Raw genomic sequence first — 27,912 nt, forward strand, 5'->3', positions numbered from 1 at the left:
AAAATCTGAATGAAACATTAGTAACAGAGCCCAGCAGTACATTGAAAGATGAATGTCCAAGTGGGATTCAGAACTATAGGAACATTAAGTCTGCCAGGATTCTCTGTCCATGGGATTCTCCAGGCAAGAATACTGGAGTGGATTGCCATTTCATTTCCAGGAGAACGTCCCAATCCAGAGATCAAACCCAAGTCTCCTGCTTTGCAGGCCAGCTCTTTACCATAAGAGCCACCAGGGAAGCCCTTAGGAAATCTATTAACATAGATTTAATGTACTCATAAGTCAAAGGAGAGAATCAGTCATTATAATAGATGCTAAAAATATTTCAAAAAATTCAATATTCATTTCTGATTCAAAGATCTTAGGAAGAGAGATGTAATAAAATATATCTCTGTCCAACAACCAGCCTCCTGCTTAATTAAAATATACTAGAAGCATATTTTAGTGTGAAATAGTATGAAGGGGCAGAAATTTCCCAAGCACTTGGGAACTCAAGTTCTGCTGGGGAAGCAGATTGCCTGTGATGAATGGGGAAGCAGCAGAAGACCTTAGTGGATGACAGAGATGGTAGTTGAAAAATTAATGATCAATCAAGTTAAACCACGAGCTTCCACCATGCTCTATTCTCCAGGTGTACTTACGTATTGGTGAAGCAACGAGCAAGGGTGACTACCTGGTCTTCCTAGCAATGCTTGGTAGCAATCTGCACACTGACCTGCTATGGCCAAGAACTGACATGGCCTCCTGCCTCCCACAGTCTGGCTGGGAAGGGACCTGGAAAGGGGGAGAGAGTGTGCCGCTGCAAAGCCCACCTGGAAGGGGGCCAATGGGACATAACTTAGCTACCCATGAAACCTCACCATCAAGTCCAGCTCTGAGCATCTCCCTGAGCAACTCTAATGATACCTGGAAATAATGAGAAATGCTTATTGAATTCTAGAAATTATACACACACACACACACACACACACATATAACTTATATATAACTAGAAATGATGTTTTACCCAAGAATAAAATATCAAGCTCACTCTTGACTTTTTTTTTTTTGGTACCACGTATCAAGTCTCCAAACACTTTAGATCCTATATTCACAATATATCTTGAATCCATCTTTTGTCTTTGGGCTTGGATCTTCAACATTGCTCACCTGGACTACTCTCCCTGGGGTTAATCTTTCCCTGTCCTCTCACTCTCAAATGAACCATCGAAGAGGGCTTGCTTTGATTACATCACTCCCCTGATTACAACCATCCAAGGGTTCTGCACAGTGTATGGAATAAAGTTGACATCCCATTTTTCTTCATCAAACAGCCCCAAACAGCAGTGTCCTAATCACCTCAGAAGTTATTTCTTGTATTTTCTGGTATTCAGGATTTTCTTGTATTGTGGTTTTTGGGGCACATTTCCCCATTTGTTGTCAACTTTATGGCATCCCACTCCAATACTCTTGCCTGGAAAATCCCATAGACGGAGGAGCCGGGTAGGCTACAGTCCATGGGGTCGCAAAGAGTCGGACACGACTGAGCGACTTCACTTTCTTTCACTTTGTCAACTTTATTAAAGTAACATCTATACAGAAATATACTCAAATAATAAAACACTTTAAATGAATTTCTAAGAAGTACAACTGGAACCCAGATCAAGATTTAGACTATTAGAATCTCTAAAGATGCTTCAGGAGTCCAGTCCAGTCACTATGCCTCCAAAGCATAACTGCTATCCTGACATCTAACACCATCTATTAGTTTTGAATGCTTTTAGTTTTACACAAGTCTACTGTATTCTGTGGCGTAGGAAATGGCAACCCACTCCACTGTGCTTGCTGGAAAATTCCATGGACAGAGGAGCCTGGTGGACTACAATCCATGGGGTTGCAAAGAGTAGGCTATGAGTGAGCACATACGCACTCTCTCTCTGTACATGTGACTTTCATTATTAGGATATAAATCCCTTTAAGATATCTATGTAGTACCTATGTAGTTCTCTGTACCCATCTCCCCCATGCCCTGGGCTCTGGTACAGAGATTCATCCAAAGAGGACACCAAATCAGGGCACCGTATCAAGACAACATGACAGGATGTCAACAGTTGAGGAATATATATAGGAGTTCATGTATTATTTTTCCATCTGTTGTGTAGATTTGAAAATTTTCAAAATAAAAGTGAAAGACAAAATAGCTTATTGGATGACTTATGCAATCCAGTTTAGGTGTGCTATTTAAAACAGGACACATGTAAACTCTTTATCTTATCCTCTGTAAGTTTTTGTGTATTTGTATAAGGGAAGAAACCCCCCAAAGTAGGTGGGAGTTCAGTGAGAGAGAACCAGGAAAGCCTCCCTTACTGGAGCTATTTGTGGATTATTTACTTTCACTCACCAAATATTTATTTGGCATTTCCTGTGTCCTGGGCATTGTGATAGGCACTGGGAATAAAATGATGAATAAAATCTAGCCGAGAGTAGTAATGAGACTCCTTGGCAGATAACCTGTGTAGTTCAGGCTAAGACTTTGTTGACTATATCTCCCCCTGGTGGCCAAGAGCAGGAACCACTGCACACACACCGCAAAGAGGTTCCACCCGGGGTTTCTATGACTCATGCCGTCCAAGAAGCTAAAAAATAAAACCCAGAAAATTCAGACTGCTTCTATACTTCCTCATTAAAAGGAATACTCACCCAGCACATTCTGTTTTTCTGTGCTCCATGTGTCAGATAATTTATAAAATTTAAGAAATTTTAGTTAAAAATAAGGTGATTTTTCTTTTGACGAAATACCAAAATGGCAATCTGAAAGTTCCCTTACCCTCAGCCTCTACTGCCCCCTCATCACGTTTCCCACAGGAACTTGGATGTCACACGTGGATGTCAGTGATGTTACAGAGGAAACAAGGAAAAGAGAAAGCCCAGCTTCTCAGTGCTTGCCTGCATACAGACATAGCAGTTCACTCTCTGTTTGCAGCGGATGGATCTTGTAAGTCAGATCAGATCTGGCAAACCACCCAACCCTACTGCATGAATCACTTGAACTGGGAATTTGATTCTGTGACTGAAAGTATTTCAGTGCTGCTTTGAGCAAAGGGACAGTGACCACATCCCATCCAGCTCTATGTGATGGCTTTTTTGATATGGCAACTTGGCCAGGCTACAGCCTCCAGTTATTCAATAAAACATTAGTCTAGATGTTGCTATGAAGGGATTTTGCAGATGTAATTAAAGTCCCTAATCAGTTGACTTTAGGTAAGGAAGACAGTCTTGGATTGTCTGAGTGGGCCTGACATCATTAGTTGGAAAGGCTTTAACACAGAAGGCTCCCCAGAAGAGAAAAGAAGAGAGTTTGTGGAGAATGGCCTCAGCCCACATCTGTGAAATTCCAGAGTCCTGTGATCTTCCCTTCCTGCCTGCCTGCCTTATAAATAGACTTGCTTAGTCAGCCTCCAAATCCTGTAAGCCAGTTCCTGGCGACTTAGCTTGCTAGATCTACCATAATAAAATATCATAGACAGGGTGACTTAGACAAAAATTTATTGCATCACAGTTCTGGAGCTTAGAGGTCTGAGATGAAGGTGTTGGGAAGGTTGAGTCCTTCTGAGGATGAAGATGATAATGATGGACAGCCTGCTCCAGGCCTCTCCTCTAGCTTCTGGTGTTTTGCTGGCCATCTTCAGCATCCTTTGGTTCATAAAAGACCCATCACTCCAGTCTCTGCCTTCATGTCCATGTGGTTTTCTCCATATGCGCATGTCTCTCTCTCCAAATTTTCCCTTTTATAAGGACATCAGTCATATTGGATTAGGGCCCATACTAATGATATCATTTTAACTTGATTGCCTCTGTAAACACACTGTCTCCAAATAAGATCACAAAACGTGTCCTTAGATACTGGACATTAGAATTCCAATATTATCTTTTGAGGGTTCTTGGTTGAACCCTGGACTAATACACTGCATGTGCTTCTCATGGTCACGTTCTCCAAAACAGCTTACCAGAATCTGGATTCTTCAGGTGGTACATTTCATGTCTCCAGAAACACGGATTCATTCTCTAATCCAGAGATGTTAAAATCTGGGTATAAGCATAATACAATTGCTCAGATCATGCAAACAAGGTCAGTGTTTAGGATTTATCAGAAAATAATTATTGTTAGAATTCTGGGGCATCCTGTCAGTTGGATTTTATGGGTATTTGAACTGGAAAGTGGAGTGTTTTAACTATAACCTGGGTTTGCCATAAGCAGCTCTTTATCACTTAAAAAAAATGAACATCTTGAGAAGCCAGTAACTAGCTTTCTAGGATTTTGACAGAGTGCTCATGGGTGAGAGAGCTTGGAAGGAAGCTGAATCTTCTGGTGTCCAGGGACCAGGGGATGGTGACAATGCTTCATGTCTCTGAGCCTCCCTCGTGTGTCACACACCCTGGCTCCTGGCCAACCATATCTTGTCTGATTCAATCCTTACTACATTCTTACCGTGTGTTTATTCCTCTCCCATAATAAGACTGAGGAGGATGAATCTTAGAGGACTCTTAGGTCACACATCTAGTTAGGAAAGGCCAACATGCAGACATACAGTTGATCTTCATTCTTTGTGGATTCTGAACTTTCAAATTCACCTACTTGCTAACATTGATTTGTTAATTCAAAGCCAGTCCTCCTGGTACTTTCACAGTCATTCATGGACATGTGCAGAGCATGAAAATTTTGAGTTACTTGAAGCACGTGTCCTGGCTGAGGTCTCAGCCACACTCTTGTCTTGTTTCAGCTCTCACACTGTAAACAAGTGTCCTTTAATGGGTCTGCTAGCACCACTTTCTGTTTTGTCTTGCTTTTTGTACTTTCGTACTTTTATTTTTTCATTTTCAGGCATGCTGTTTTTTATCACCTTAATTATTTTCTTTTTAAAAATGTTTTAGTTCTTTTTAAGTGAACTTTTATTGCATTATAGTTGCTTTACAATGTTGTACTAGTTTCTGCTGTACAGCAAAGTGAATCAGCTATCTATATCTATCTGTAATATATATACATACACATATATATGAGAGTTGGACTATGAAGAAAGCTGAGCACCGAAGAATTGATGCTTTTGAACTGCGGTGTTGGAGAAGACTCTTGAGAGTCTCTTGGACAGCAAGGAGATCCAACCAGACCATCCTAAAGATCAGTCCTAAATATGCATTGGAAGGACTGATGTTGAAGGTGAAATTCCAGTACTTTGGCCACCCGATGTGAAGAGCCGACTCATTGGAAAAGACCCTGATGCTGGGAAAGATTGAAGTCAGGAGGAGAAAGGGATGACAGAGGATGAGATGGTTGGATGGCATCACCGACTCAATGGACATGAGTTTGAGTACAAACTCCAGGAGTTGGTGATGGACAAGGAGGCCTGGCGTGCTGCAGTTCATGGGGTCACAAAGAGTCAGACACGACTGAGCGACTGAACTGAACTGAACACATATATGTTTCTTCTTTTTTGGATTTCCTTTCCGTTTAGGTCATCACAGAGCATTGAGTAGAGTTCCCTGTGCTACACAGTAGGCTCTCAATTAGTTATCTAGTTTACACATAGTATCAATGGCGTGTATATGTCAATCCCAATCTCCCAATTCATCCCACCCAATCCCCCTTTCCCTCTTGGTATTCATACATTTGTTTTCTCCGTCTATGTAGCTATTTCTGCATTGCAAATAAGATTATCTGTACCATTCTCTAGAGTCCCCTTTTATGCATTAATATATGATATTTGTTTTTCTCTTTCTGACTTGCTTCACTCTGTGATAGTCGCTAGTAAGTGTCTCTGCATTTTTGTGCTTTTTTGGGTGGTTGAAATGGCCTGAAACATAGTGCTCCAGTGCCATCTAGTGTGGCTAAGTGCAAAAAGGCTGGGTCGTGCCTTGCAGAGAAAATACATGTGACGGATAAGCTTTGTTCAGGCACAAGTTACAATGGTATTGGCTGTGAGTGAGTTCAGTGTTAATGAATCAGCAATGTATATTAAATAAGGTGACCTGAAACAGAAATACAAATAAAACCAGAGGCTGATAGGAACCTACCTTCTCCGCATTACCCCAGGAGCAGTGGTTCAGGGTTCACAGATTCAGTGAATAAAGAGTTGACTGTACCCATGCCGAGCTCTAAAGGTTGCTCTATTAACCACATCAGGAGGGTGAGACTCAGAGTTGGTACCTCAGTCCTCTTACCTGTTTCATGAATGAAGGAAACTGTAGCCTGGAAACCTCTGAAGGTCGCGTTTTCATTGGACTGGAAGCTGATGGACATTACCCTGGTGATGCTCACCACAGGGGTGGGGACAAGAAAGCCACACAGCCGAGCTGGTTCAAGCCCAGCCCAGGCACAACAGGATCAAGGGCCCAGCAAATAGACATGGCAGTGGATAGAAGAAAAAAGATTGTCCTTCAGGTAACTGTTAAGAAATAAACTTTTCCGGTGGATGTCACCATTCATTTTCAAAATGGAAAAGGCAGACTGCTTCTTAGTACTACATATTTAACCCTGCTAACATTTCAGTTCTATCTCCCAGATACTCCCATCGGGAATGCCACTAAGAGAACTGACTCCAGCCACAGGGCTTATTTCAATGGCACTTTCCCCTCTGATCCCTAGACTACGTGGGCCTTCCATTCAAATGGTTCTTCGATTTTCCCTAAGCTCTCCCCACCCTCGCTCCATGCCTCCCTCCACATCTGGGGAGAAGGAGAGGTGATGAGAGCACAGGGAAGGATGGAGATGATGCAGGGAAAGGAACACTGAGCCACATCCCATTTATTCCCTAAAAGGATTTCCAAAAAGGACCAGATCCAGATGCAGACTAGGGAAGCTGAGGCTCCCAGGGAACACAAACCTATTTCTTTGTTGTTTTTAAAAATTTATTTATTTTTTAATTGAAGGATAATTGCTTTATAGAATTTTGTTGTTTTATGTCGAACCTCAACATGAATCAGCCACAGGTATGCATATATCCCCTCCCTTTTGAACCTGCCTCCCATCCCTTCCCCACCCCACCCCTCTAGATTGATACAGAGCCCCTGCACACACCTATTTCTTTCTTCCTTTCTACATCCCTGTGCACGCTCACATAGTCGGAAGTGCAGTCTCCATTTTCTTCTATTTTTAGGTCCTGAAATGAAAGCTGAGAAGGCTCCACATTACATTCAGAGTCGACAATATGAATACATTAACCGATTTTGATCAAGCAGAAGAATTTCAATTGTTCAGCTTGCCCTGGAGCAAGACGAGAAAGGAAACGGGCATTTCTGAATGAGTTATATTACTTAGGAAAAGATGCTAAACCACAGGCTCCCAAACCTCTCTGTAAGCACCCGATTATGGGCCAAATGTAAGGGTGGGAAAACGCGCAATTATTTGAGCTCCCCAGCTGCCTCCTTAGAGGAGCAAAGGAACTTCAAAGAACAATGTTCAAGCAATCTGATATCCCTAACCAATTGAGTTTAAAGAGAGGAGCAGTGGGAGATAGAAATGATGAGGTAGCAGTCTAGATTTTATACACGCATGTGACGGGGATTCAGTGGATCCTAAACTCGGCAAAAGACACAGAGGCCTGTATGTCTGGGACAAGAAATGGAGCCAAGTGATGATTCATGGTAACAAGAGATGGGGTCAAGGAGACATGTCAGAAATAGGATTCATTCAAATATTTCTTAAATCCTTCCTGGAATACTTTCTGGAAACAGATACTTTCAGTTACTCTGACCATTCTGTCTTATTGAAAGAGGTTTTAAAAAAAGGAGGAAAATTACATAAATCTGTTTTAAACCAGAAATTTCCCACACAGGGGAATCTATAATCCCTATAATAAACAACTTAAAGAAAGTTCAAAATATTTCTAAAAGTGAGGGGGTTGCAGAGGCTGAGATGGTTAGATAGCATCACTGACTCAGTGAACACGAGTCTGAGCAAACTTCAGGAGATAGTAAAGGACAGAGAAGACTGCTGTGCTGCAGTCCATGGGGCTGCAAAAAGTTGGACCTGACTTAGTGACTAAACAATAACAACAAACTTATTTTGTTTAATAACAATAATATTTAAAACAGAATTTAAAATGTTCAAAGTTGGTGAACAGAACATGCAAAGCAATAAAACTTATGATGAATAATAAAAACAGACTCTCTTCTCTTTGAGTCAGATGGTATGCACATAGTCATGACCTGTCGTACCAACTTACAAATGACTGTCTCAAATGGGTCCTGCAGGGCGATGCTGCTGCTGGCCGGATGTGAGTGCATCTTTTCACTGATGCACAGCACTCATGTACTTGGTCGCACAGGTGTTTTTGAATCACTTCTAGCTCTAACACTTGTATGTTTAGACTTTCAACTAAATTTTGCCTTCTTCCTCTTTTTGGAAATATGCTCATACTTAATCTTTTCTCTTCTGTCACTATAAGGTGGTAGTGGTTTAGTCACTAAGTTGTGTCTGACTCTTGCGACCCCATGGACTGTAGCCTGCCAGGCTCCTCTGTCCATGGGATTCTCCAGGCAAGAATACTGGAGTGGGTTGCCATGCCCTTCTCCAGGGGATCTTCCCAACCCAGGGATCGAACCTGGGTTTCCTCCTGCATTGTAGGCAGATTCTTTACCAACTGAGCTATGAGCAAAGCCCTGTCACTACATAGCTTCCCTTAATCCCACTGCTTTTTGAACTGTCTGCCTGACTCTGCTCGGGTTTCAGGAACTTTTAGGAAGACAACAGCTACATTTGCCTTACTTCCTCTGTGTCTTCTCACATTTAAAACCTGTGTGATCTTGTTCTACTACTGACATCTGACCTCACCTGACCTTTCAGCTGCCACCACCTCCACCTCCTTTCAATAGTCCATCTCAATTATTCTACCTTCGTTATGAGGGGTTGAGGTGGGGACTAGCAGATGTTCAGTCCTCTTTACGTTTTAAAAAAGTTCTGTCTTTTTACTTTGTTAACATTTAAAAGCATGTTTGAGAAGAACAAAAGGTTTCAGAGCTGTACAATGGTTTCTCTGTGGAAGGGGGAGAGAAAAGAGGGGAGGAGATCAAGATCTATCAAGAGAAGAGGTGGTGGAGGAGGGGAGGGAGAAGAAGGCGAGCCAAAGAAGGGGGGAGTCCTGCTTCTCTTTAAATTCTAACTTTGCGTGGGAAATTCAAGCTACTGGCCATACTTCTTTGTTTGTTTTGGTTTTTGTTTTAAAAGCTCTCTTCTCTAGACTGTCATAACATTGCACCAATTTGGTTCTTCCTGGGTCAGATCTTTTATTTTTTTGGCCTCAAATATACAAGAACTTTGAGGTCTTGTTCATCCTTACTCCTTCCCCATTGTTTTATAATCTACTTTCTCTCCTTAATATACTTTCTTGCTTTCAATAATTAAAGAGAAAATGTTCTAAGTAAATGCTTAATTCCAACCTTACCCTGACTGCAGTACCATCTACCTGAAGGCACGTCTGCAGACAGCACGCTAGTGTTAAGTGAACAAGCATACAAACAGATGTCCAAAACACCGCAGTCGAAGGCTGATATATTCTGTATCCTGACACTTCAAGCCCTCCCTACTTTGATCCCAGCCTCGCCTTCTATCACCCCTCCTGCTACACATTATGCTAGTCCCTGAAACTGTTCTGCACTGCACTTTTGTTATCTACGTCCCACAACGTGTTTTGGTAACAGTTTAATTAATAAGGAAGAAATGCTTATTTCTTGAAAGGACTAGATATTGATGGAACAAATTAACCTGGTACAAAGGTAAAGACAACTTTTCAACAAAAAGTAAAGTGCACAGTTGCCTCTGCAACTTGAAAATGACAAAAAGTAAAGTGCACAGTTGGACAAAATGGCAAAAAGTAAAGAACGCAGTTGCCTCTGATCTCAAAAATGAAAGAATGATCTCTGTTCGTTTCCAAGGCAAACATTCAATATCACAGTAATTCAAGTCTATGCCCCAACCAGTAATGCTGAAGAAGGTGAAGTTGAATGGTTCTATGAAGACCTATAAGACCTTTTAGAGCTAACACCCAAAAAAGATGTCCTTCTCATTACAGGGGACTGGAATGCAAAAGTAGGAAGTCAAGAGATACCTGGGGTAACAGGCAAATTTGGCCTTGGAGTACAAAATGAACCAGGGAAAAGGCTAACAGGGTTTTGCCAAGAGAACACACTGGTCATGGCAAACACCCTCTTCCAAAAATGCAAGAGAAGACTCTACACATGGACATCACCAGATGGCCAACACCAAAATCAGATTGATTGTATTCTTTGCAGCCAAAGATGGAGACGCTTTAGACAGGCAGCAAAAACAAGACTAGGAGCTGACTGTGGCTCAGATTGTGAACTCCTTATTGCAAAATTCAGATTTAAATTGAAGAAAGTGGGGAAAACCGTTAGACCATTCAGGTATGACCTAAATCAAATCCCTTATGATTTTACAGTGGAAGTGACAAATAGATTCAAGGGATTAGATATGATAGAGTGCCTGAAGAACTATGGACAGAGGTTTGTGACACTGTACAGCAGACAGGGATCAAGGCCATCCCCAAGAAAAAGAAAAGAAAAAGGCAAAATTGCTGTCTGAGGAGGCCTTACAAATAGCTGTGAAAAGAAGAGAAGTGAAAGGCAAAGGAGAAAAGGAAAAAAAATACCCATTTGAATGCAGAATTCCAAAGAATAGCAAGGAGAGATAAGAAAGCCTTCCTCAGTGATCAGTGCAAAGAAATAGAGGAAAACAATAGAACGGGAAAGACTAGAGATCTTTTCAAGAAAATTAGAGATACCAAGGGAACATTTCATGCAAAGATGGGCACAATAAAGGACAAAAATGGTATGGACCTAACAGAAGCAGAAGATATTAAGAAGAGGTGGCAAGAATACATAGAAGAACTATACAAAAAAGATCTTTATGACCCAGATAACCACGATGGTGTGATCACTCATCTAGAGCCAGACATCCTGGAATGTGAAGTCAAGTGGGCCTTAGAAAGCACCACTATGAACAGAGCTAGTGAAGATGATGGAATTCCAGTTGTATTTCAAATCTAAAAGATGATGCTGTGAAAGTGCTGCACTCAATAAACCAAGGAAATTTGGAAAACTCACCAGTGGCCACAGGACTGGAAAAGGTCAGTTTTCATTCCAATCCCAAAGAAAAGCAATGCCAAAGAATGCTCAAACTACCACACAATGGCACTCATCTCACATGCTAGCAAAGTAATGCTCAAAATTCTCCAAGCCAGGCTTCAACAGTACATGAACCATGAACTTCCAGATGTTCAAGCTGGTTTTAGAAAAGGCAGAGGAACCAGAGATCAAATTGCCAACATCCGCTGGATCATGGAAAAAGCAAGAGAGTTCCAGAAAAATATCTATTTCTGCTTTATTGACTATGCCAAAGCCTTTGACTGTGTGGATCACAACAAACTGGAAATTCCTTGAAGAGATGGCAATACCAGACCACTTGACCTGCCTCCTGAGAAATCTGTATGCAGATTAAGAAGCAACAGTTAGAACTGGAAATGGAACACCAAGCTGGTTTCAAATCAGGAAAGGAGTCCGTCAAGTCTGTATATTGTCACCCTGCTTATTTAACTTTTTTGCAAATTACATCATGGGAAATGCTGAGCTGCATGAAGCACAAGCTGGAATCAAGATTGCCACAAGAAATATCAGTAACCTCAGATATGCAGATGATACCATGCTTATGGAAGAAAGTGAAGAACTAAAGAGCCTCTTGATGAAAGTGAAAGAGGAGAGTGAAAAAGTTGTCTTAAAGCTCTACATTCAGAAAACAAAGATCATGGCATCCGGTCCTATTGCTTCATGGCAAATAGATGGGGAAACAGTGGAAACAGTGAGAAACTATTTTTGGGGGTTCCAAAATCACTGCAAGTGGTGACCGCAGCCATGAAATTGAAAGACGTTGCTCCTTGGAAGAAAAGCTATGACCAACCTAGATAGCATATTAAAAAGGGGAGACATTACTTTGCCAACAAAGGTCCGTTTAGTCAAACTATGGTTTTTCCAGTAGTCATGTATGGATGTGAGAGTTGGACTATAAAGAAAGTTGAGCGCCAAAGAATTGATGCTTTTGAACTGTGGTGTTGGAGAAGACTCTTGAGAGTCCCTTGGACTGCATGGAGATCCAACAAGTCAATCCTAACGGAAATCAGTCCTGAATATTCTTTGGAAGGACTGATGCTGAAGCTGAAACTTCAATACTCTGGTCACCTGATGTGAAGAACTGACTCATTTGAAAAGACCCTGATGATGGGAAAGATTGAAGGCAAGAGGAGAAGGGGGTGACAGAGGACAAGATGATTGGATGGCATCACCGACTGTCTGGACACAAGTCTGAGTCAGCTACGGGAGTTGGTGATGGACAGGGAAGCAGCTGTGCTGCAGTTTATGAGGTCGCAAGGAGTCGGACACGACTGAGCGACTGAACTGAACTGAAAGCGCACAGCTGCCATCTAGTGGCAAGTGTGGATATTTGCAGGACAGAATACATCGGTCTGATATCAAGTATTTATCGAGATTTGTGTGCCAGGTGCTAGGTTCTAGGTACAAGGGATACAGCAGTAAACGCATCAGATAAAAACCTCTACCCTCATGGTGTTCATGTAAGCGATTCTGTGGAGATCCACAGCCAAGTAAGGGTACCTTAACTAGGTAATGTTTGGGGGCTTGAAAGACCCAATTGCAGATGGCCATGTCGGTGTAGTCTTCAGGATAGTGAGGACTCTGTATGAGGCCTTCTTCAAACAGGATCGTTAAGGAGTCGCAGCCAGAATCTGCAACACAAAGGAGAAGGTCTAAGCTGTGGCATCACCATGGACAGAGGGGACCTCTTTGTTCTCACCCTTGTGCCCCTCACGAAAGATGCCTGAACTAACTCTTCAGGCAGAGCCATTAAGAAAGAGGAGGTCTGTGCACTGGTTCTGGAGAAGTCATCAAGCTCTTTTGGCTCATGTGGGTGGGCAACAAGCATGCATTTTCAAGACTTCACGAAGAGCCCCTGTACCCCGTGTCTCACTGACCTTGGGCTCTTCTTTGCTGTGGAGCTCAGTGGGCCTTGGGTGGTTTCCCTACCCATCATCTAATTCCTATGGGGCCTCAACTTCTGCAGAAGGTCAGCATAGTGTATGATAAGAGTAAACAGTTTTACCAGGAAGATAGTTTGGTTTTACAGCTTTATAGGTGAGATTGAACCCAACGGCATAATCTGAGTTATCAGAGATGAAGCTCAGCCTTATAGCGCTGGAGCCAACAAGAACTGATGAAGCCAGTCTCTCTCCACAGAATTTCGCTGCAACATAAGAAAGAAGAGTCTTTGTTCAGAGCCTAGAAAACAGCACCCATTAAAAGACTTACAGGGACCTGAACATTCATGATAGTGCAGGCTTGTCTGAATCAGGGCTTCTCAACTTTGGTACTGCTGATGTTCTGAACTGGAATGTTCTGTGTGTTCAGGCCATTTTGCACATTGTAGGATGTTTCACAGCATCCTGGCTGCAAAATTGTTTTGCAACACTCCCTCTAGTTGTGACAGCCAAAAATTGCTCCTGAGACGTTGTTAAAGGTCTCCTGGGGGAAAGTAGGGACAGGCCATATTATCTCCAGTTTAGAACCATAGGAATGCGCCTCCATTTCTGTTTCTTACATAAGTAACTTTTGTCTCCTACTTGTGGTTATCTGTTGCTGTCTTCCTTCTGAGCTGGATGAGGCAGGTAAAGGTTATTTTTATGCTCAGGAGAGCAGCATTCTGCCCAAGAGGCCCTGAGAGGCACAGATGTAGACCTGCATTTTACTCCCGATGGGCTCCACGTCTGGCAAATGAGTCTAGGAAGCCTGGTTCCATGGGAAGCAAAGGCAGTAAGTGAAATGCACTGTGGCCTTCCAGCCCTCACACAGGCTCAGATTTCGTTCCTTTCCACCATCATTTCTAAGTCTCAACAGTGGAGACAGGAAATGTGCTGTTTATAAATGCCTTGGGGCTAGACATATTATAACCAGGCCCCGCTAAATCTTCCTGGAATAGTGTCCCTGTGACAATGTGCAAATCCACTCACCAATAAGTGTGTCTTCTAAAGAATATATCGACAGGTAATTATGGTCACAAGACTCTGCATCAAAGTGGGAAAAACTGAGGAGCACATGCATTCCCTCTGGTACCAACAGGGTCCAGGCACAGTGTCTGCAGGTAGACACATTGAGAGGGTGTTATTTTCAGATAGAAAGTGGCTGTCACAGTCCAATGAGTGGGGCAGAGTCAAACTGGAGGTGGGACAAAGGAATGGATAAAGAAGATACGGTACATATTTATGATGGAATATTTCTCAGCCATGGAAAAGAATGAAATAATGCCATTTGCAGCAACATGGATGGACCCAGAGATTGTCATACTGAGTGAAGTCAGAGAAGAAGAATATTGTATGACATCCCTTATATGTGGAATCTAAAAAGAAATGATACAAATGAACTTATTTACAAAACAGATTCACAGACTTAGAGAACAAACTTATGGTTACTGGGTGGTGGGGGGAGAATGGAGGAGAGGGATAGTTAGGGAGTTTGGGATGGACTTGTACACACTGAGATGTTTAAAATGAATAACCAACAAGGTCTTACTATATAAGCACAGGGAACTCTGCTCAATATTATGTGGCAGCCTAGATGAGAAGGGAGTTGGGGGAGAATGGATACATGTATACATATGGCTGAGTCCCTTTGCTGTCCACCTGAAGTGATCACAGCATTAGTCATCGGATCTATGCCGATATAAAACAAGTTAAAAAAAATGGAGGTGGGAGTTGGGGCAGGGGTGGCAGTGGGGGCTACTCACTGCTTGCTCTCATAATATAGGAAGGGGCTTTCTGGGAAGTGCAGCTCCCCCTCCGATGCTCTGACCACGCGATCCTGCTCACTGCACGTGGCTGGGAGGGAAAGCCATGAAAATTAGGACTAACAGCGATGGCTAGCCACAGCAGCCCTCTCCCTCCAGAATACACGCAGACACTGGCACCTCTTGACTCTTCTTCATGCTCCCTTCCTTTCTCCATGAAATCTTTTCCTGTCTTGGCTTCTGTGATGCTTTATTCTTTTTGGTTCCTTGTAGATCTTGCTTAACTTTGAGATTCTATGATTTCTTCTCCTTTACTCTTCTTTCTCTGACCCCATAGATCCACTCTACGGATGCAGATATTTACTAGGTTTTGTTCTGAGTTTTCATTTCTCTCTACGTGAGCCTTCTGACCTAGTTCATTCACACTCTGTTTTAATTATATCTCTACCTAAACTTCTGATTTTTCAGCCCCCTCCTAGGTCTCTTCCCCTTAAACTTAACATGCTACAAATACAATTCCTTTTCTGCAAAACTGCTTCCGCTTCTGATTTGAATACTTTTTGTGTTCTTAGCTCTTCATGCTCAGAGATTTGGTGTCATCCTCCACTCCTTTTTTCTCACCACCCTTAACTTTAGTGACTATCCAGTCCCAGTTCATCCTATTTCTATGCCCTCCTTTTCATTCTCTGGCCATTGCCCTAAATCAAGCCTTATTTTCTTATCTCTTGAACTAATGCATGATCTCATAATTCTACTATGCATTGTTTCTCCTCCAGTTTATTCCCTAGGTACAGTTCTTACAGCACTTCAGTATAGCTCTAATCTGTTTATCTAGTTAGTCAACTCCTATTACTCAATAAAGTCTAAATTTTTTTTGACTGGTGTTCAAAGTTTCCATAATTTGGTCTCAAGTTATATGTTTAATCTTCTTTCTCATAAAACCCCTCACATATCCTACACTTTAGCTGCTTTGACTTACTGGGTCTCTATTACACCCTAAATTTTCCTATCTTCATCTTTTAGTATCCATCTTCTCATAAGCATGATTCCTTGAGCTGGAATATTTTTCTTTACCTGTATCCCATCCCCACCTGACAAAATTCTATTCATCCTTTATTCTCTAAGGTTCAGGTTAAAAGATGTCTGTGCTCCAAAGCCTCCCTTGTCTTTTTGTCTTTTTTTTTTTTTTTTCCCAGCTAGAAACAGCCATTCTCTCCACTGAGCTCTCAGGGTACTCTTTCCCCACTTTGCTCTTTGGAGTTAGTTCCACAGACTCACAGAACTGCTGAGCTAAAGATGCCTTTGAGACCATCTGGTCCAAACTGCTTCCTTTTTGGATAAGGAGACTCAGGTTCAGAGGTAGAAAGGAGCTTGCCCCCAGTCACAGAGTGAATTCACTGAAGACTTGCAATGTAACCCTGGGGTGGGTTCCCTGTGCTTTCTGAACAAGCTGAGCTCAGAAACCTGACCACTATCTACTTCACCTCCTCCCTCATGTCTGAGATGCAAGTTGAGAATTTGACAACTGTTTGTTGAATTGAGCTGGAGCTCTGGATTGACAAGAAGTGAACTGGGAGGGACTGTGGGGCTCCTGCTGGTGAGGGTGGGCCCTCACTGGCTGGGGATGAATGGCTGAGTGCTCCAAGTGATGTTTTTACACATAGTGAGTATGGAGAACCCTTGCAGAGGAAGACTTGTGATTATAAAGGGAACCGATCTTCAGAAATAGTAGAGATTAATTCATGCTCCCAGAAGAGCAGGCGATGAAAAATACCCACCTCTGGAGCTCTTTCTCTGCTTCCCTGGGAAAGAAAAAGAAAGATGGGATTCAAGGTTTGTGGTATCTTGAGCAATATTTCAAGAAGGTAGCATCTCCCTGGCAAAAGTGCAGAGGTTTTTAAGTCAGTTTGCAACTAATGAAAATATAATCTGTGGAAAGAACAGAAGGGATACATTGACAAAGCAGCAGAGGGGCCTTTGTGTTTTAAGAAAATGATTCACTCTCTTTATTAAGTGGGTTCATTGGCTTGGGGATTACGCAAAGCAAGAAGAGGTCATCTGGGGTACTCTTCTAATTTTTCATGACAAGAGAGGGTAGAGATGGAAATAATGTACCCACAATCACAAAAGAGTTGCTGAGATAGCTATGACCTGAACTGAGGACTCAAATACCTGCCAGTGTTCCATATACTTGAACACAATCACAAGTTTTTCCTGATCTAGTTTGAATTAACCCCTTTAGGAAGAAATAGACGTCCTAGTGAGGTTGGAAGCCACCAGTTAAGTTGGATTTGGAGGCAAAAAATGAAGTTTCAATTAACTAATTGGTCAGTCTAGTAGAAGGATGTATATAGACCTTGGCCTTTTCAGATTTATAATACCTGGCTCTATGTCAGGCCTTCTCAGCCACAGCATTATTAACATCTGGGGCTGAATCCTTCTTTGCTGGGTGGGAGTGGGGGTGCTGTCCTGTGCACTATGGGGTGCTTAGCAGCATCCATGGCCCCCTACCCACTAGATGCCAGTGGTTCCTCTCTCTCCTGTTGTGACAACCAAAAATGTCTCCAGTCACCGTTACCCGAAGGGGCAAAACTCCCCCTGGTTGATAACCACTGACCCATGCTATAGCTTGCTGAATCTTGCTAGCACAGTTAGTGAGAAGTAAGTGGTGGAAACATACCACCAGCTGAGACAGTTTCAATTAAATGCAAATTTGACAAAGTCTAGGATGGATGTATTCATGTTTCATTGAGTAGTTGTATGCTGTGCGAATCATCATTTGTCCTTTTTTTAGCCTCAGTGAATACCACAATCCTTATGTGAGACACTAAGAATGAAAGCAGAGTCTGTCTGCTCAATGGTCTTGACTTGCCTAGACTCTGCCGATGTTCTCTTTTTCCCTAGCTTCTTGACCTTATGTTTTGGCTTGATTACCAATTCGGATGTGTTTGTGGATCCATGAAAGCACTTTAGTAAGATCTGTGAAGATCCCAGGGGATCCTTGATCATTTTTCTGCAGATTGTCTTTCCAGCCTCGACCACAGCCCAAACCCCAGGAAGTCACACCAGCCATAGTCCAAGTCCCTTTCTTATTCCGGCACATGAGGGAACCTCCTGAGTCTCCCTGTAGGGAGAAAAGATCTCTGTTACCATCGTTGCCAGTGTCTGTGCCCCACAAAGATGCTAGACAAGGATCAGTCAATTGATCAATGAATTTCTTCACTTCTAATGCTTTGGACTCAAGGACCTGAGAGAACAGGCAAGCACAATTCCCATTCGCTCCAGAAATACCACTGGAGTCCACCAAATCCACCTCCTTCTTCCCCATCTGGGGCTTTCATCAGACATCACATTGTTTCCTTCTCCCGTCTCATCCTACAGACTCAGAGAAGTTTTGCCCAGTAGTCATATTGACCTTAGTTCCTGGTCAGCAGGAGGGATGGAGAGAAAGAAAAGCTCCCATTATACACAAACCGGAAATCTCTCAATTAGGAAGGAGCCACCTGTCCTTCAGGCTGGGGAACTCTGAGTTCATTATTGGCATCATCTTCAGTGTTTGGTCTTTTGGAAAGACCTCCTCTGAAATCAGTCCTTGCTATAAACAGGTTGTTTAAACTGTCCCTTTAATTTTTTTTGTCTTTTCAAATCAGTTCAGTTCAGTTCAGTTCAGTCACTCAGTCGTGTCCAACTCTTTGCGACCCCATCAATCGCAGCTATTTATTGGTAATAAATAACCAAGAGATATCACTGACAGTCATCAAAAAGTTTAGAAACTAGGTATTTGATAACATATACACATTGGAAATATCATTATGATGTCACTAATAATTATGAATACTTTTGATATTTTAAACAGATTTATAATCTTTCTGGAGCCCGAGGCTTTTTCTTTTTTTGAACTTTTTATCTTGTATTGAGGTATGAAAGTGAAAGTCACTCAGTCGTGTCTGTCTCTTTGGACCCCATGGACTATACAGTCCATGGAATTCTCCAGGCTAGAGTACTGGAGTGGGTAGACTTTCCCTTCTCCAAGGGATCTTCCCAACCCAGGGATCAAACCCAGGTCACTGATTAAACATGCTATGATAATTTCAGGTGAACAGTGAAGGAAACTGTCCCTTTATTTTGACTTGACCTCCCTTCTCACTCCTGAATCTTCTTCCCAGAGTCTACTCTTTCCTATAGCCTTATTTCAGCCTCTCATCTGATGACAAAGCTGAGGGAAGTGCTGTCTGGGACCTGTCAGCCCGACCACTCCCACCTACCTGACATGCATCTCTTCCGCCATCTGGGAAGCCTGTGCAGAGAAAGGTCCGCCCACTGATGGGTTTCTCTAGGGTCAACAGAGCTGTAATACACTCATCCTGGGTCAAAATGGGCAGGTTCACTTCCTGCAAGACTTGTGGAGAGATGCCATCTAGAAAACACAAAACCCCGGCAAGGTACTCTTTCACCTCCCTGCATTGAAGATGCCTCATTCAGGCTTGTGTCTTTTGGAAAGATTTGAATTTTTAAGTACAATGTGGCATTCTCTATTTTTTAAAATGTTTACACACGGTCTTTTACAAATAGATTAAAAATTCTATTTTCTGATTACCTACCAGAAAGTTCTGATATCAGATTAAGAGCAGAACATGGAAGTTCTTACTTTCATTCAAGCGGCCCCAGCCTGCTGTTGTACAAATAAATCCAGGCTTAAATCGTTCCCCTGGCTCTGGAAGACACATGGGCCCCACAAAATGATCTGAAAAAAAAAGAGCAAGGCAGGGTTTGTTTCATTCATGTAGGAGAGACACCACAAGCTGCTCACCAATGGGCATTTAGGTGGATCCCCCAAGGCCTTGCGATGTCTCTGGTACCTCCAGGGGTCTCTTATCAAAGAAAGACAGACCTTTTCTTGATTCCAGTTAATTGTATCTCTAAAGTCACAAGCAAAATGAGTTTCAGGTAGGGGAACCCCACCTCAATTTTCTGTCTCAAAGTCCATGATCCAGAGATCTTGGGCGCAAGGTACATAATTTATACTTTAGGAACTGTGCTATGGAACAGAAGTTCTGGAGAACATGGGATGGACAATTCAGAGAAAACTTCAAATGTTTACCAAAATGGAAAGCTCCAGCCATCTTCAAAAGAGCGATATCATAATCCATTGGTTTCTTGGTAGAGAAGTGTGGGTGTATGATGATGGTTTCAATGGCGAGGGTTTGCTCTCCTGGCTCCACATGTCTCAAGTCATATTCACCAGCAGTAACGTTGAAAGTTGATACAGTATTTCTATGAGGAGGAAAGAGTAAAAGGGATGGATTTCACTGAAGCTGAGTACAGTTGTAATGGTTGACAAACTGACCTCTTCAAAATGAGATGGATGGAGAATGCACGTGTACAGCTACTGAACAGAAAAAGTAAGAATGATTCCAAATGTAGAGGTTCCCAGTGTGAATGGGGGACTAGTGAAAGTGGCCTCATGTGGAGCTAATAATAAGATAAACTGAATACTTTGCAATGTTATTTGTTAAGTGTCCAAGGGTTTGTGTAAACACTGTAATTCAGAGATCTAAAGCTACCCCAGATGGTTAATTTGGTCTCTTTTTTAAATATAAATTTATTCATTTCAATTGGAGGCTAATTATATTACAATATTGTAGTGGTTTTGCCAAACATTGACATGACTCCGCCACAGGTATACATGTGTTCCCCATCCTGAACTCCCCTCCCACCTCCCTCCCCATACCATCGCTCTGGGTCATCCCAGTGCACCAGCCCTGAGCACCCTGTCTTATGCATTGAACCTGGACTGGTGATTCATTTCACATATGATAATATACATGTTTCAATGCCATTCTCCCAAACCATCCCACCCTTGCCCTCTCCCACAGAGTCCAAAAGACTGTTCTATACATCTGTGTCTCTTTTGTTGTCTCGCATACAGGGTATCACTGATATCCTTTGGGAGTATTTGGTGATTCTTATGAAGACAGCCTGCTTTAATGTCAGAGATCTAATACCTAACGCATACCATGAAAGACACAATAGCATCCTAACTCTGATATCCCAGAGAGTATGCACACTCAGAACTTTGGGACTGATTACCATACTGGGAAGAGGGCATCTTTCCTTACTTCCTTCGTGTTTTTTTTTAAATATAAACTTATTTATTTTAATTGGAGGGTAATTACTTTACAATATTGTATTGGTTTTGCCATACATCAACATGAATCCACCACAGGTATACACGTGTTCCCCTTCCTGAACCTCCCTCCCTCCTCCCTCCCAGTACCATCCCTCTGGGTCATCTCAGTGCACCAGCCCTAAGCATCCAGTATCATGCATTGAACCTGGACTGGCGACTCATTTCATATATGATATTGTACATGTTTCAATGCCATTCTCCCAAATCATCCCATCTTCTCCCTCTCCCACAGAGTCCAAAAGACTGTTTTATACATCTGTGTCTCTTTTGCTGTCTCTCATACAGGGTTATTGTTACCATCTTTCTAAATTCCATATATATGCATTAGTATATTGTATTGGTTGTATTTTAGAGATCTAACATGGGGAAGACTGAAGACCTATATTACTTCTACCTGCTGCAAAGTTATCTGAAAGGAACTTGATAGCAGGCATTGAGGTGGATTAAGACCTTAGGGATCTAGAAGGGGATCTCTGGGGATCCAGAAGAGATGATTTAATACAACATTGGGAAAGGCATCATTTTCTCTTGGCATACTTCCCTAGCATCTCTCTAGCCTAACCACATGCCACACTACAGTGAAATTATCAGTTGACTCTTCTTTAAACTATCAGCTCTCGGAGGGCAGGGTTCACCTCTGAGTCATCTTTGTATCTTTGACAGCTATTAGTGTACAGCTTTAAGGAAATACCCAGGAGATGTTTGCAGACATGAAATGAAAGAGGGAAAACAGGGGGACATGATCTTGACTGCTGCTTTATGCGTATCAAGAACACTGGCAACAATAGAACATTTGGAGCACACAAGAGAATGGATAAAAGATGGAAATTGTTAAAGTTCAGAGAGCCAGGATCAATAGGAAGGAAGACACAGAAGCCTTCTTCATGTTTTATTGGCCTTCTTTTGTTTTCTTTTATTCATTTATTAAGATGCATAATGAGTTGGATGATTTTTTTCACTGAAATTTAAGAAAACTAGGGGAGAACTTTCACAAATCTATCTTTGTGATGCTTTTTTTTCTCACTTGGATATTATTCTTTATTAATCCAATCATTTTAAATATCAAAGTATTCACTCCTATAAGGAATGCATGTTTTCTATCAAGTTTAGAGCCCTTGACAATGTCTTTGAGCCATATTTATTTTATGCAACCAGCATGTCTTCCCCTAAAGCATACATTGCACCATCCCATATTTTAATAGAGTTATTGCTGCTGATTCCCAGGAAGAAGAAATGTAATCTGACCTTTATCAATCGGCTGGACTTTCCTTACCTGTTGGCAACGCAGTGAGCAGCCGTGATCACCCACTGTGGGGAGATGATGGTCCCACCACAGACATGCTTCTGCCTTCGTTTCAGAGACACCTGAGTTGCAAAGACCTTAAATGGGAGCAAGTTAATGCCCTGGGATCCCCCCAGACCTGGAGACTGAGCATCTTCTGAAAAAGAGACCCAGATATCTTACTCATAAATATCAGAAATCATGAACTGTGAAGTGGTAGACCAATCACACTATAGTTCAGAAAGAAGGGCAAAGCTGGACTCAGAATATTCCCACCCCTGGTCCACAAGAGAGGTAGTTAACTTGAGGCTTTAGCAAGTTGGTAGCAAAAACTGTGGGTACTTAATTATATGATAATGCTCAGCCAGTCTGTTACTCTAACAATATGAATGATATCTGTGAATGGGGAGAGGGAGAGAGAGGGAGAGAGACGTAAGATACAGCATAGACCAGATGAAAAAGTCTGGGATAAAGACAAGGTGAGGGCTAAGGGAGTCTTCCAAAGTCTGTTCCAATTCCTCTAGGCATCCCAGAGAAATAGTTTGGATTTACTGCTTTCTTAACAGTCTTTAACTATTTAACCTTTACAATTTCTTCAATCTTATTTTTAGATCTATTTCTAAATAGATGTCCGATCCTGTCCCATGTCCTATCCTGCTCATGATACTTGGCTTGACTCCAACATGACTTAGAGGGTACAATAAATACTTTTACTTCTATTGTTGGAATTAGAAAAAAGCAATTTTTTAGAATTGTCTCCTTTTTGATCAAAAATTTTTCTATGCGCAAATAAAAAAATAATACAGAGAAAAGGCTAAGAATAGAATAAAGTACAAGTAAGTAATAGTCAGTGAATCATCCCTGACTATGATTTAAATGTGAACTTCTGAATTGACTGGCCAACTAATTGACCAAGCAAGAAACTGATAAACCAACTCTTCAACCAAATAATTAATTCATCAGTTAATCAAATAACAATGATTCAGCCATTCCATCAACCCACTGAACAAAAATTCAATCAACAAATCGTTGCTAAATAGCCACTGATCTAAAAGTTAATATGACTGACTCAAGAGAAGTGAAAACAAAAAACTATCACTCTACTTACAAAATGAAGAGACAAGATGGGTCCCAGGGTAAAGAAAATTGGGAGACTTTCAAAGACGATAAATGAGAAAACCATAGTCTAGGGGCAGAAGCACAAACTCGTTTCTATAGGCACAGAAGGACCAGGAAATTACATTGACACAGAATTCTTAGGACACCAACTGTATACTAAGGAGACTAACTATATACTATAAACTCTTGATTGTTCCCTGAAGGGCCCTATGAAATAGGTATGAACCTTACATCCCAAATATAAAGTAGACCCATGGATATGACACCTTTGACTTCCCTCATCATCTTTAACTATAACAAGATAGGTCTATTTTAAATATGTTTATTGAATCAGAGAATTCTTTTTTAACTTATAAATTTGAAGTGGGATTTTTGTCTTAGGGACTGAAAATGTGGGATGGCATTTCTAAATTTTGGAGTGAGCCAACAGCGCTTGTAACTATTCTGAACACATCTTTTCTAGAAGTCAACTAATGAAAATCAGGAGGCTCTTGGATCCTTGTACACACTCATGAGATCTCTGCTGATGAACTAAGCAGAATGGAGCATACTGATGAGTAGCATGGGATGCTGAGAGATCCAATTTTGAGGCAGCTCATAATCCCACCAGAGAAGGTTTCCTGAGACTCACCTGCCAAGGGTAGGAACCCTTTGCCACTTGCCTTCCCCCAACGATGCGACTGAAAATGTTCAGGTAATTCAAAGACTGTGACTTCACTGGACTCTGCCCACAAGTGGGAACTGGGGAGGGGAAAGACAAAACTTTGGAGATTAGATAGTTCTTAGTTCTGAGGTATACAGGAAACTCTTCAGAGCAAGAAATACTGTAAGACGTAGAGCATGTAGAAATAGTACAAAATGGCTTTAAATTAATTGTGGGATTTACTGTGATTTGCAGTATAAGCAATTGTTCAGCTTTTTCACATGGAACCTGCATATCGTGAAGATCTACTTTTCTGACATGAAGATTTAGGGCCTCAGAGGTAGATCTCCACTGGGTTAGCACGAATACAGTCCCCTTTTGATTCTAAGCCATCTGGCCCCTTCTAGGCTCCTCAGAGTGCTCTGTGCTTCTGTGTCATTTATTACATTCCACTGTGGTTATTCTTTCAAACCCACTAGACTGATGCCCAGATGTTGCTCAATTAATTGATTGAATGGGTAATACTATAATTTGCCTTAAACTTTTAAAAAAAGTAATGTTACTTATCTATTTACATATTTCTTTGGCTGTGCTGGGTCTTTGTTGCCCTGTGGGCTTTTCTCTAGTTGTGACAAGCGAGGGCACTGTGTCTCTGGTTGCAGTGCACAGACTTCTCACTGCTGTGCTTCTCTTGTTGTGGAGCACGGGCTCTAGGCCATGCAGGCCTCAGTAGTTGGGGCACACAGGCTTAGTGGTTGTGTCGTCCAGACTCTAGAGCAGGGGCTCAGCGGCTGTGGCACACGGGCTTAGTTGCTCCGTGGCGCATGGGATCTTCCTGGATCAGGGACCAGATCCGTGTCTCCTGTACTGGCAGGCAGATTCTTTACCACTGAGCCACCAGGGAAGCCCCTGTAGTCTGCCTTTGATTGCATCTGTGTCAGCATCTTGTCCTCTGCTTGACCCAGGAGATGATGGTCAGCAGTGCCCAGCACAGTCAAATATTAGATTTAATGCTCTCTAAGAGTGGAAAGTAACAGATTGTTTAATGATAGTGGACTGGAAAGGAGACTGTCCTAATTCACACACCAGAATGGTGTTAGGGTAGAAGGGTTGCTAGGTAATGGGAAAAAGAACCCTTTCCTTTTTATGGAAAAGAATTTTATCCTTGAAAAGCTGCATTTACTTAGTTACTCTCAATGTTTGTTCTGCCTTTTTTTTTTTTTTTTTAAATTTTGGACTCCTCAGCTAAGAGATGGGCTAGCTTAAGATGCTTAAAATGCACTGTTAATTTTTAGTTTGTTTAATTATTGGTGATGTCAAATTTTTCAAATGTATTTGCTAGTAACTAGTGTTTATTTTTCCATGTATTGAAGTTTTGTTTCCTTTGCTCATATTTCTACTTGGTTTATGCTTTTACCTTTTTGTAATGGAAAACTTAAAATTTCTCCAAGGTAGAGAGAACAGTATAAATGAACCTCCATATACTTATCATTCTGCTTGGTAATCAGGGAAGATCCACCTTCTGTCCCTACTTCAGGTCATTCTTTTCTACATGTTCTCTCGGAAGGCCTAGAATGCCCTGCCTCATATTTGCCCCACTTCTTTACCTAGTTGAATCCTCTAATCCCTATTCTTCAGCTTGGAGATCACTTCAATTGAGACGTCTTCCTTGATTTCCTCAAACTGTGTTAAGTGTCTCTCCTGTGTAAAACCCTTTCCTCTCCCTTTTTATAGTTTTCACCGTGAAATAGTGGGATAGAAAATTCTTTGCCTGTATCCCTCATTTACTGTGAAAATGAAAAAAATCTGTTTTATTCATCTCTGTATTTCCAAGATTTAGCACATTCCTAGCATACACTGAACACTTAGAAAAGTTGGAAGGATGGACAAATGACTTTTCTTGAGAAAATACCCGTGAAAGCATAGCTATTTAGATCAATATGTTAAAATACACAAAACTTTTTCAAATAGCTTCTCATTTAATTTCCATTCTCTGACTATAAATCAAGCACTATTATCCCCACAGTACAGATGGGAAAATGAAGAATCAAAGAGATGCACAGTTAATTAATGACAAAGCATGGATGTAACACTGTCTTTTGATTCTGAATTCAGAGCAGGCATAACACTGAATCAAAAGCTTATTTTCTAGCTGTTTCAGTTAACTGAATCATAAATACCTTTGTATACATAAAATTTAGTATTTCCTGAACTCATTGAAGGAAAAGTAGAAAATACGATGATTCTTGAGGTACAAATCTGACTATGAAGAAGACTGCCAAGAACTGTTCTCAGCTTATGTTACTTGAAGAAAAAAACATCATTTATATACAAAATAAACTGCAGTAAACAGACTTCACATCTGCTATTTATAGCAGTATCCTGTATACAGTAAACTACAGTAAGTGAAAGTTGCTCAGTCGTGTCCGACTCTTTGCGACCCCGTGGATTATACACTCCGTGGAATTCTCCAGGCCAGAATACTGGAGTGGGTAGCCTTTCCCTTCTCCAGGGGATCTTCCCAATCCAGGGATTGAACCCAGGTCTCCTGCATTGCAGGTGGATTCTTTATCAACTGAGCCACCAGCGAAGACCAAACTACAGTAAAAAGTATAATTTTTTAAAAGATTACAAATGCTTCCCAATTTATGCTGATTTCTCAAATTTGTTCCATTAAAGGAGATGGGATTGTGGAATGTGTTCAAATAAATGAATAATTCCAGTCTTTTCCAGATCAGTGCAACTTATCCAAGTTGTATTTTGTACTCCATAAATTTTCTATTCAGTTTAATATGATGATTGCAGGAGAGAAGTCCAAATTAATTACATGAAATCTAACTAAATCTCCAGAATATATTTGCTTCTTCTGTTCTCCCAAAGGAATATGGAGTGAAACTGTGATATCCACTGCCAGCAAAGATTATTTCTTCAAAGATAGTGATAGACTTCCTAGAACTTACCTTTGGGGAGAGAGAGAGTTGCAGATTTACTCTGTTCCAAAAAGACTATTCCAAATAGTAAAATGAGCTTCTTCTTGTTTATGTGCATTTTGAAACTCAGAATTTTTCCCTGAAATTTTAGAGAGACTGAAGAGAACCAAAATAGAAAGCCTTGTGAGAGCAGAAATATACCAGCTTAAAAGAAGGTTACTTATTAACCAAAACATGAGGCATTCAACCATGTCCAAATGATGTTTCTGCATGTGGTTTCTTGCAAAGATCTCTGAAAGATGTGGGGAGTCAACCACAGAAGCATAGTCTTGATCAAGAAATAGTACATGTCCCTTTGCACCCACATCAATTCATTGCTTCCCCCAGGGTTTATCTGGCAAGCCAAGAGGTTGGTGACTTAAGGCTTCCATTTGCAAACAGTACTTGCTTCTTGGGACAGGTTACCATGTTCTACAAAAGGATTGAATATCAAAGTTGTCCTCATTTGCAATGATAGACTCTCTTACACGCTTGCAAATAACCTATCAGAATATCCTGAAGCATCTGTCTTTCTCTTGTTTTCCAAATGTAAATGGATGGTTATAGCCATGTGTTAGAAAAAAGATAATCTGGTAGCACACTCAGGAAATCAATTTAGGATCCTATTCATTGAGGTATTTGTGAACTGCATTCTTTCACCATTTTTTGTATTTGTGGAAGGCAAAATTTAATTACCTTGGTTTCTATAGCTGGTAGATGATGTGGCATGGGGAGGCAGCTCTGATTATATCTGTCTTCCTTTTCCTTGGCTGAGTTTTTGGGATGCAGTCACTATGTAAGAGGCACCTGTGGATTGGCCAATGCCCTATATGACCACATAGCAATATGAAAAACTTTCTATCAACTCTTACA

General features: G+C 41.4%; 1 protein-coding gene across 1 annotated transcript; it reads right to left on the reverse strand.

Annotated features, from left to right (window-relative positions):
- On the reverse strand, positions 6,059 to 27,118 carry OVCH2 (ovochymase 2). The gene is made up of 14 exons (XM_013969580.2): positions 27,031 to 27,118; positions 24,059 to 24,168; positions 22,300 to 22,391; positions 19,938 to 20,110; positions 19,485 to 19,580; positions 19,102 to 19,253; positions 17,763 to 17,960; positions 16,615 to 16,630; positions 14,837 to 14,927; positions 14,064 to 14,188; positions 13,160 to 13,300; positions 12,655 to 12,785; positions 7,052 to 7,145; positions 6,059 to 6,327 (listed from the first exon to the last, which is right to left on the reverse strand). The coding sequence occupies exons 1-14, from the start codon at positions 27,116 to 27,118 to the stop codon at positions 6,059 to 6,061; spliced, it is 1,776 nt and encodes a 591-aa protein (XP_013825034.2).

The sequence above is a fragment of the Capra hircus genome, chromosome 15, assembly GCF_001704415.2.
Source record: "Capra hircus breed San Clemente chromosome 15, ASM170441v1, whole genome shotgun sequence".
In the NCBI taxonomy this organism is placed as follows: Eukaryota; Metazoa; Chordata; class Mammalia; order Artiodactyla; family Bovidae; genus Capra; species Capra hircus.

Coding starts and splice junctions, on each gene's coding strand:
- OVCH2 (XM_013969580.2), bottom strand. CDS start 27,118: ATGCACATAAACAAGAAGAAGCTCATTTTACTATTTGGAATAGTCTTT. Junction 22,392..24,058: donor AGGGTTCCTACCCTTGGCAG/GTGAGTCTCAGG, acceptor TTTGCAACTCAG/GTGTCTCTGAAACGAAGGCA. Junction 20,111..22,299: donor GCTCACTGCGTTGCCAACAG/GTAAGGAAAGTC, acceptor TCCTCCTCATAG/AAATACTGTATCAACTTTCA.